The sequence below is a fragment of the Cygnus olor genome, chromosome 1, assembly GCF_009769625.2.
Source record: "Cygnus olor isolate bCygOlo1 chromosome 1, bCygOlo1.pri.v2, whole genome shotgun sequence".
NCBI classification, from domain to species: Eukaryota; Metazoa; Chordata; class Aves; order Anseriformes; family Anatidae; genus Cygnus; species Cygnus olor.
Window position 1 is genome coordinate 43,506,806 of NC_049169.1, and position 10,456 is coordinate 43,517,261.

Below are 10,456 nucleotides of genomic sequence, written 5' to 3' on the forward strand. Positions count from 1 at the left end.
TCTTTCTTTCTTTCTTTCTTTCTTTCTTCCCTCTTTCTTTCTTTCTCTCTTTCTCTCTTTCTCTCTCTTTCTCTCTTTCTTTCTTTCTTTCTTTTCTTTCTTTTCTTTCTTTCCTTTTCTTTTTCTTTCTTTCTTTTCCTTCCTTCCTTCCTTCCTTCCTTCCTTCCTTCCTTCCTTCCTTCCTTCCTTCCATCTCACTTTCCCTGCTCTCTCCCCTTTCTGTCTCTCCTTCATTTCCTCACAAACCTTCCTCTTCTCCAGGCCCTTTCCTTCCTCTCCATCTTCACCAGCTCTCACACCTCCTCCTTATCAATGCGCTGTTGTTGTGTCACATTGGGAAGCTGCTGCTTTACCCTCCCTTGGAGGAGGCAGGGAGGGAAGGTAAAGACCCAGGAGCAGACAAAGGCACGGCTTTACTGAAGGCTAAATGCTCACACCTGCCGGTGGCCAGCTCTTTTCTGCATGTCCCTGAGCCAGGCAGAGAGCACCAGGGCTGCCTGGGCAGAAGGGAGGAGCAGAGGACATCTGAGTGTGGCAGTCTCTGTCACCTGGCTGATGCGTGTCACACAGCTGGCAGGGGCTGTCCCCTCCAGAAGAACAGCCGGGTGCATTGGCATTGCACGTGCAGAAGGTCTCGGTGTGGGATGGTAGAGCTGTGGGTACAGGGAAGTGAGGTGGTTCGGGATGGGGGGCTGGAAAGGCTGGTGCGGGAGGGAGGAAGGGGTCCCTGTGCGGGGACAGCAGGGGGTGACTCAAGCAAAGCCCGAGGTTTGTGAACAGAGCTGGTCAGGGCCAGGACTGGGACGAGGGTGCTCCAAGCCCCAGCAGAACCATCTAAGAGCTCGCGTGCACATTGTGTCTTTCTCTGGTGCTCTTCCATCTCGCTCCCACCCATCCATACATAGATATCAGCCATTCTCAGCATCGCCAGGACCCGAGGGCCCTCCTGGCCCTTCTCACTCTTCTCACCACCCATGTTCATGGCTCCCAGTGCTCCACACAGCCTCGCACCCACCACCCCACCTGCGCCAGGCCTCCGAGACCCTGTTGGGATCGAAGCCTCCTCATGGCTGCCCGCAACCACCGCACGGGCCTTGCAGAAAACACCCGGTCACGCTGCGAGCCGTCCTGCCAGCCCCATCGGCCAGCGTGGCGTAGGAGCCTCCTCCCAGCTTGTCCCTCCAGGAGGCCACTCCACGAGGCCACCAGGAACGTCTCAGCCTCGGCAGCCTCCATGCGACGCGTTAAACCCAGTGCAACGTGAAAGCCCCCACCCAGACACCCCGCCACGCTCCACGGTGTGGAGGTGCTCGTTCACACAGGCCCTCAGTGGCCGTGCCACTGCCTCACGGGGACTCTTGTCACCACCGGGCCGTGTCACCCTGCCCATGGCAGGCGCTGCCGGTGCCACAGGGCACCTTGGTGGCTGCGGTACGGCCACCTCAGTGACGCTGGGACCAGCCGGGGCCGTGGCAGAGAGCTGGCACCGCCGGCACGAGTTTCCCTCGCTCATACCCCGAGCTGCAGGGACAAGGCGGCGCGGCTCGCCCCATGTTTGGAATTTTTTGGGGTGTGTTTGTAACGAGGGGGGTTTAAGCAATGCTCTGTAATTCTGCGGTGGGCTGTTTATAAAGGATGCATAAACGGGTGGCCCCAACCCTACAAATGAACGCTCCGGGAGTGCGACTGTGCGGGGGAGGGGGGGGGGGGGCGAGAAAGGGCGGGGGCCCCGTTCCGCCCGGGAGGTGCCCTCGGAGACCGGGGCTCGTCCTTAAAAAAGGGGAAAAAAAACAAAAAAAAGGAAAAAGAAAAAAAAAAAAGGAAAAAAAAAGGAAAAAAAAAGAAACGAAACCAAAACAGCGCCCCCGCTCCGGCCCGGGCCTGGCTTCACGGCGGGCGGAGACAGCGGGACCCGCACGCACAGGGCGCGGGGCGGCCCCGTTCCCCTCCCGGGCCCGGTGCCGCTCCCTCGGTCCCCGGGGACAAGCGCCGCGGAGCCCCGGCCCGCTGTGACGTCACGCGGGGCGGGCAGGGCCGTGACGTCACGGGGGCGGAGGCGGCGGGGCAAGATGGCGCTGAACAGGAACCACTCCAAGGAGGGGGGCGTCGTGGTGCCCGGCGGCGAGAGGTACCGGGCCGGGGGGGGGGGGGGCAGGGGGGCTCCGGGCCGCCTGTAGGGTCTGGGGGGTGCCCTGGGGGCGGCGGAGGCGTCGCTTGGCCTCGCGGGAGGCTTCGTGCGGAGGGCGAGGCCCGAGCGCCTGGCGCCTCTCCCACGTCCCGGGGTGTGCCCGTGGAGCCCCCGGTGGGGTCCGTGAAGCGACCGACCGGGGAAGTCCTGGAGACGTCCCGGAGACCAGGAGGCACGGCGAAGCTCCTCGTGTTGGCGTGGGGTAGGAAAACCACGCTCCACATCACGTCGCCTTCACGAGTGACCGCGGTCTGGGCCCCGCACGCGCTCCCAGACGTGTTTTTGGCTGGTTTAGCGAGGTGCCGGCCGTGCCACCGCGTCGCGGGGGGCACAGACCCGCTCGGCGGCACGGCCCCGGCCCCGGCGGAGGCCCTGCTGTTTGCCACAGCCCGGCCGCTCACGTAGGCGAGCGTCGGAGTGACCACGCAGACGCTGCTCCTAATGAGGCAACCCAACGTGAAATTCTGGTGCGTGATGCAGTTAAGGAGGTGCGCTGGTGAGACTCGGAGCGTTGAGGAGTTGGCTTTATGTAGCTTGGGAGAAATACTCCCCCTTCGCCTCTTGGAAATACAAAGAGCTCTGCCTTGCTGTCCGTCTGTCCCCCCAGCCAGCGCGAGAATCTGCATCTAGCTAAACTCTGAAGTAACGTCCCGGCAGACTTTGTCAGGACGTTTTTTTTCCCATGATTAAAGCTAGACTTTGCTAGTCTTCCTTCTTGGACATCTGAATGTTTCAGGTACACCTGTACTGCCACATTTTCTCTTCCCTAATGACCACACAATGTGAAATCACAGGGCTCTTGGGTGTTTTCCCATACCCTGACCCTGCCAATTTGCAGTTTCCTGACCTGATCCGATTTCTGGGATAGGCTGATCAGAACATGTCACAGTAACTTTAGATCCAGCCTCATCTGGCTTGTGTTGAGTCACAGTGTCTTTTTTTGTTTGTTTTCTGTGCTCCTGAACCAAAAAATGCTTCCAATTTTTCTGCTGTTGAAACACATTACAAGCTTGTCACATCCAAGGCTCTTTTGTTTATTCTGGAACTTTTCTTACCAGGTGATATGTTTAGGGTCCACCACCTAGATTCAGTGACACTCTTTCTCAAGATGATTGTTTTCCTGAAAATATATTTAATTTTTTTTCAGTCACCTCCATACCTGTAGTGTTTGCAGGTCCCATCTGACCTTTCCCCTCTGGCATTGTTAGCAGAGTTTGCTGATGTTCCCATAAATATCCAACAATAATAACCTTATTGCTGATGTCCATGGCTCCTCGTTTGGTTCCTTAGCACGGTGCTCTTCATCACAAATATTTGCTTAAATCATGTGAAGTAGGGCCAGCGGTCAGGGTACTGTGAAGCAACGTCCTCAGTTTGCGCAGCGGGTGTGGCGGTGCAGCAGTTCTGCTTTCCCTTCTGGTGGCCGGTCCTGGATGTAAACATGGATGTGGTGAGAGGCTTGCTCTGAGGTCGTTCCTTGACTTCAAGCACATGGTTTCAGCTCATCCCTTCTGTGCTCTAATCTCTGGGCTGAGGCTCTTGCCAAGCAGAGAGAGCAATTCCTTCAGCCTGATGGTTTTGGAGGCAGTTTCTCTTCCTGTCTTTTAAAGTTCCTCTTTGTGAAGGAGGACAGGGGTTGTCAAAGGTGAGAGAAGGAATTCTTCCGCTCTGGGTAAATCATCCCTGTGTGTCCAAAAGGAAAACTGGAGGGCCTGCCTTAGAATCTAGTATTTTGGGATAACGTTCAGGGACTGCGTGACGGGTGTCTGTGTGTCAGAGCTGTCACTGAGGCTCTCTCCAACTGGTCTGATTTCCTCCTGCAGTGTTCTCAAACAGTGCAAAGATGTGGAGCTCTCCTTCAGCGACGTGACGGGCAAGCCTGAAGCCTTCAAAGGCACCAAGAAGGGGATGTTGTATCTCACCCCTTACAGGGTAAGTCTGATGTGAACAGGGCTCCCCTTTTCTCCGGGGACTGTAGACAAGAGACGTAGCTGGTAACAGGAGAAGTGATTTTTGTTATGAGAGGAACCACTAGGGGTACTAGGTAGGAGAAAGGCTGGTGGAAATAGGACAGTTCTTGCCTGTGTCACAGTCCTGGATGCCTACAAAGGAACGTACAAACCTGGAAATCGCTATGTGGAGAATATGTTACATACATCAGTAGGTATTATTCTCTTTGAAAACTGTCATGGCTGATCCTTAAAAAATAGAACAATAGAACTGTAACTGTCTGTGCGTGCTTTAAGCAGTATGCTCTTTTGGAACATGCGTGCTTCAGGTGAGTTAGCCATGCCGTCAGATCTGTTTGGGATTCCATCTCATGAAGGCTGTGAAACAACACAACACGTACTGATAATAGGGCTTAAATTATCCTCTTTTTGGATGCTACTACACCCAGAACTCCATAACCACGCTGTATCTGATTAACTAACTCAGAAATGTTCCTTCCTGTCTTGCAGATGATCTTCGTGTCAAAGGGCAAGGATCCTATGCTGTCCTTCATGATGCCATTTTATTTGGTGAAGGAGTGCTCTGTTGAGCAGCCTGTTTTCTCTGCCAATTACATCAAAGGACAGATCCACGCCGAGGCAGGAGGTACGTGCCCGTGCTTTGTAGACTGAAATCTTCCCGAGTGTCACAGGTCTTTTTCTCTTCTGCTAAACATCGAATAGTGCTTACATGCACAGGGGACGGGTGGACAGTGTAGCTACGGCAGCGTAGTTTGCTTGTCCAGACTAAGGTAACTCAGGTCTTCTGAACTTTAACTTCAGTGTTACTGTCTGCCCCCAAACCTAGTAACTGACTTCTGCAGGATGACTTTTATTTAAGCCTGTAGCTTCCGTCTTGCTCTGCGTGTCGTGTTTACTTGGTTTCTGCTTGTGCTTGTTTTCCCGTCCTTGACCTGGAAGGCTGGGCAAGAGACCAAGTTCCCAGTCACCGATACTGATAGAATTAGCAGCCGCTTTTTTGCTAATTGTTTTTGCTAAACTGTTTTGCCGTCTTGACGGCTGCTGAGGAGGTTAATCGTCTGTTTCAATTCTAATGCTCTCTCCTAGGTGGCTGGGAAGGACAGGGGACATTCAAACTGACTTTTAACAGCGGAGGAGCCATTGAATTTGGACAGCTGATGTTCAAAGCTGCCTCTAGCGGTAAGGGATCTTCAGGCTGCAGTTCCCCCACGGCTGGCTGAGCCAGTTAGAGAATGGTGCTCTTTTTGAAGTTTGTGGGCTGGGGGGCACCCTACACATCTTCCATAACAATGTATTTTTCCTTTTCTAGGGGACGTTTTGTTTTTCCTTCCAATCCTTTTTCTTTATTTCATCTTATTGCTTTTTTAGTAATATTCTGGAGTTTGTGCCTCTGGGGTGGCATACCTTTTTCTATGGCACTTGATTTGCCCTAGGGAAGAAAATTTGAAGTATATGGTGGTGAAAAATTGATCCATGTACCTAACGTCAACTCAGTTCTCTAATCATGGAGTGAAAGGGGGCAAATTAACATCTCCACATTTGGAGAGGGGTAAAATAAATTTAGAAATAATAATATTAATTTCTATTTAAAGCTTTCAAAAGGAAAAAAAAATGTACATTCTGTTCTGATACCAAGGTTTGAAAAAAAACACCGTACTGACCCTTATTTAGAACAGCCCTCTCTTCCAGCTGTGAGAGCTCTGTGCTTGAGCCGTTGGCTGATAGCTGGTGTTTTTGCAGCTGGTTTCCTTTAGCTCCCTGTGAGCTTGCAGTGAGGAGGCTGCACCTAAATGCTTTCCAAACCCAGTACTATGCCAGGACCGTGTGCTGAGCATCTCTAGAACGTAGGTGATGGGAAATGGGGCTGCATGAATAGGACTTTTTCCTTTTTATTCTATACATTCAGCTATAACAAAAGGACATCTGGCTTACTAGATGTGTGCTCTTTAGCTTCCAGCGGAGTTCCTCTCCAGACGCCTGGCTATGGATATACACCTGTGCCAGGGGGGTATGCACCTGCCCCGCCTGCTCCGGGTGGCTACGCGCCTGCTCCGGGTGGCTACGCGCCTGCTCCAGGGGGCTACGTGCCTGCTCCAGGGGGTTACACGCCTGCACCAGGGGGCTACGCTCCTCCTCCACCCCCAAACGGCCCGTACCCTTATGCACCACCTCCAGCGAACGCCTACGGACCTGCGCCGCAGCCCATGGGGTATCCGTACGCCCAGACTCCAGGTATGGAAGCTGCGTGAGGAGGAGCGGTGGGGCGTTTTGCTGTTAGTTGTAAGGAAGCGTTAATGCAACAGTGAGGGTTACTGGAGCTTTGTCTCCACCGAGGATTCTTGTCCTTACAAAATCTGTCCTGTGCTCTTGACCACAGCTGTGTGTCTCTGGTTGCTGCTGGGCCTGGGAGCTTGTTATCCCTCTCTACCATTGCCCCAGTCTAAAGCATCCATCTGGTGCCATCTCTCTGCAGGTATTTACCCACCACTCCCCAACATGAACCCCCCGTACGTGGCACCTCCTCCCCCCTACTCTGGGCCATCTCCTGCAGGACCCTCAGCCCCACCACCTCCCGCAGCCTGGGCGGACCCAGGGGTGCCAGGTAAATAGGGCTGGGGGCCTGCCAGGCTCTGGTGCAACAGGGCGCTTGGGGGTTTGGACTGCGGGTGACGCTGGGGGCATGGCTGGTGTGGGGAAGCTGTTGCTGCAGGAGCTCAAAGCCTTCTTGATCCGTTTGAGATAACGGGGCTGGCAAGGCACTCGGTTCCGCGCTGTGCAGCTCGTGGTCAGCACTAGCCAGTTGGCAGCCCTCGTGAATTGCTCTGAATTCAGTCAGCCTGCCGCGGTTGGTGCTGGCTCTTGGGATGTGTGTCGACTCCTCAAAAGAGCTACAGCTGGGCGAGAGGGCTGTGGTGGCTGCATAAGGCATGTGAGATGGGCATGACCTGCGCTTGCTCCTTCTCTTTCCTTTCTAGGCAGCAGTAAGGCCATGGAAGCCGCTTCCAGTGCGTACTACAACCCTGCCAACCCACACAGTGTCTACATGCCCATGGTAAGCACCGTGCCTGTGGTCTGTGTGCGCCTGCTTCCTCTTCTGTCACTGATACAGACAGGAGTTGGCTTTCCTAGTAAAGTCTGGAGTGCCTTCGTTTTGAAAATGCACAGAAAACATGCACCCTCCTGGGAGGAGGCGTGGATGATAGCGCCAATCCTTGATCAAGAAAGAAAGAGGAGGGCATTAAGATTAATCCAGCTGAATCTCAGTATTCGTCTCACTCTTACGTGTACAAAAGACTTGCATGTGCCCAGAGAATACAGAGCTCTCTGCTTCTGTACTGGGTGGGAGTGAGGAGAGAGAGAGAAGAGCAGGTCGCTTAAGGATGCGAGTAGTTGGGTTTCATTCCTTGTGCTTTTTCCTGGGCTGCCTGGCGGTGGGGAGGTCTGTCATGGTGCAGTCAGTGGCAGCCGGTAGGTGGGCCGTAGCCTGCGTCTGGTGGGTGACAGCCGGTCTGCCTGCGCCCTCGGCTGCCTCGCACGGCTCCCTCGTGGGCTGGAGACTGACGTAGCCGTGAAGCTGGCCCTCAGCCCGGGGGCTTGCTGCCTGCTGGGTCGGACTCTGAGCGTCAACAGAGACAAAGGGGTTTAAAACAGTGCTGTGCATTCCTTGCAACAGACCATTTGCTACCTGTTTTTGAGGGGGCCTTCACTGGAAATGTTACAGGAGGGAGCTTATATCCTGGAGCATAACTGATACCGGAGAGGGACGATGCAGTGCAATAACCGCTTAAAAAACAGCGCTCGGCTCTGGCTGTAGCTTGCTGAAGAGCAGTAATTTCTTGTAAGCCAAGCCCGAGAACTCCCGGGAAGAGCTCTTCATAAAGCAAAGCGGGGTTGTTGACTCTACTGTACCTCCTTCCAGGATCAGCCACCTCCTTACGCACCTCCTGAGGACAAGAAGAACAACTAACAGAAGGAACTGCAGCCGGCCTCCCACGCTCTCTCTCCCTGAGGACGATTTGGCTGTTACTACCCACCCGGTTAGCGCATCTCTAGGTCTCTTTGTGTATATACAGTGTAAGTAGTGCTGGGCAGCTGAGCGCCTGCCCTCTTAAACATTAAGTCAGTGGCAATACAAGGCAGAACAACGGCACTTTTCCTGCTTCTTTGCTTTATCTCACGGGGTTGAAGCACTAACCTTTTGCTCTGCCTTTGGCATGAGGAGAGAGATGGACTTTTTAAACCAGTAGACCACATCACTGAGAGTAAAATACGAAGGCTCTGGCATTTTGGAGTAAAACTACATGGAATGCCAAACTTTTAACTTCTTCTGAAGCACCGCCAAAGAAGAAAGGTATAGAAAGCCATGAAGTTTCTCACATAGACTCTTGGGTAGCCCAGAAAGGTGTTAAAATTCCTTATACCGTGGCACAGCTCAGTGTGAGGTGGGACTCTGGAAATCCTGTGTCATGCTGGGAGCACTTTTTGAGTCCTGGACTAACAGTCGCAGGGTGATCCTGAGATCATCCTGATCCTGAAACGCATCCTGAGAGACACTGAAGCATTTGGTGGTGTAAGTGGGAAGAGAATGGGCCCCAGCGTGGTGAGGCCAAACCCATCAGCTCAGCACAAGCTCTGGGATGGAGCATCCTACTGCACTCCTGGTAGCAAGAGGAGTTTCTGGGCACAGACATACCTGCTTTGGAAGCAGCAGGTCCTCTGCTAGCATTTCGCCATCTTTCCCGTTTAACCCAAACCCTTGCAAAATAGGGCGGTAAGCGGAGGTGCTGAGGTGCTGCACTCACCGGTGTCTGGAGAGCCAGCACTGCCTGGTGTCTCCTCCTCAGGTGTGAGACGCTTCTTTGTAGTGACTGGATCTCTGAAGACACAGTGTGTTTGCTGGCAGGTCTCTGATGTGCGGCGACGCCAGGCTGCACGTAGTCAGTTTTCAGATGCTGATGGCGGAGGAGCTGTGAGAAGTGTAACTGGAAGCAAACAGTGACTCCATAAAATCAGCCTGCCTTTTAGACGTTGAAGAGGAAAGCAAACAAAGGTGTGCCGCAGAGCAGCGAGCCGAGATCGGCAGGCGTGCGAATCCTTCTGCAGTCTTCCTTCTGTTCGCCCTCCCAGAAGCAGGTCCCGTATCTGTGCAGTGATCCTGTGTCACAGAGCTGTTCTTCACGCCTAATGGAGTCGAGCTGAGCAGGAGGCTGCTTGCCTCGGAGCAAAATAGGTTACATTAGGAAGATAACCTGGCACTGGCCTTGTCAGGAGACAGGTCCTGCAGCCCTGGCTCCCTCTGCTGAGCAAGCTTGTGCCACCGTGCTGGGGAAAAGTGGCCTTTGTCTCTTCCTCGGGCTGTTACAGCCAAGACAGGCGTGCCCACATCCACGCAGCATCAAGGGCAGGTGCTGCAGTACTGGAATCTGGTTGCTCAGGGGTGCGGTGCCCGCTCCGCTGGGAGCTGCGGCCTCTGGTGTGGTGTTACTGACGCTCAGCTCTCTTGCAGAGGATGTGGCTGCTCAGTCACAACCTTTCCTCCTTCCTTAGGACGTAGTGCCATTAAACCTGCTCTGACGGGAACCTCTCTAGGCTGGTGGAGACCCTCGTGATCTTTACGTATGGGGTGATTGTACTTCTTTTCTACAGCCTTCCTACCTTCACAGCGAAGGGGAAGGGGTGTTTTCCCTCTTTACCTGGGTGCCAGGGCTCTCCTGTGAGTCAGGCCTGCGTGACTTATCTGTTTGAATTCCTAAAGCAGCCCTGCATGGGGGGAAGTAAATTTCCTTATCTAAAAACACCTTTAGAGATGTTCTAATGACTCTGTATTTAAAAGAAAAAGAAAAAAAAGTTTGTAACTTTTGAATTGCACTTTAATACAGAAGTGTTGATACCTGGAGCTGCCTGTTCAGTGGTGTGTGTGTGTTGTGTTGCCCTTCATCATGCCTGCCTGTTGCACAGAGGACTGGAACAAAACCACTGCTGCTGTTCTCAGGTGGGCTGCGGGCTGGTCCTCCCCTTGCACTGCTGCGTGGCAAAGGTGGGGCTGGATTCAAGTAATTGAGAAAGGGGGAAGGAAGTGCTGACTTCAGCTCATTATCTCTCTCCCTGTGGCATTGCTCTTGTCCAGATCTCCAGAACTGGCACAGAATTGTGGCTCAGGGCAGGCACAGCACTGCCTTCAGCAGGGCCAGTGTCACCGCCCTACTACTCCCTAACGTGGGATTCTTCATGGCTCTCCTACGTGTGTTTACTGCCTGGGGAAAGGCTTATCTTTAAGAGAATCTCTTACCTTGCTGGT

At 53.6% G+C, this 10,456-nt stretch overlaps 1 protein-coding gene across 2 annotated transcripts; it reads left to right on the plus strand.

The window, feature by feature from the left end:
* The first annotated feature begins 1,983 nt into the window (after positions 1–1,983).
* On the plus strand, positions 1,984–10,051 carry WBP2NL (WBP2 N-terminal like). 2 transcript variants are annotated; one of them, XM_040554616.1, is made up of 8 exons: positions 1,984–2,128; positions 4,012–4,120; positions 4,648–4,783; positions 5,245–5,337; positions 6,109–6,390; positions 6,632–6,760; positions 7,134–7,210; positions 8,078–10,051. In XM_040554616.1, the coding sequence occupies exons 1-8, from the start codon at positions 2,070–2,072 to the stop codon at positions 8,123–8,125; spliced, it is 933 nt and encodes a 310-aa protein (XP_040410550.1). In that variant the 5' UTR covers positions 1,984–2,069; the 3' UTR covers positions 8,126–10,051. The 2 variants fall into 2 exon arrangements, with proteins under 2 accessions (XP_040410550.1, XP_040410560.1); XM_040554626.1 differs by having other exon boundaries at positions 2,042–2,655.
* The last annotated feature ends 405 nt before the right edge of the window (positions 10,052–10,456 follow it).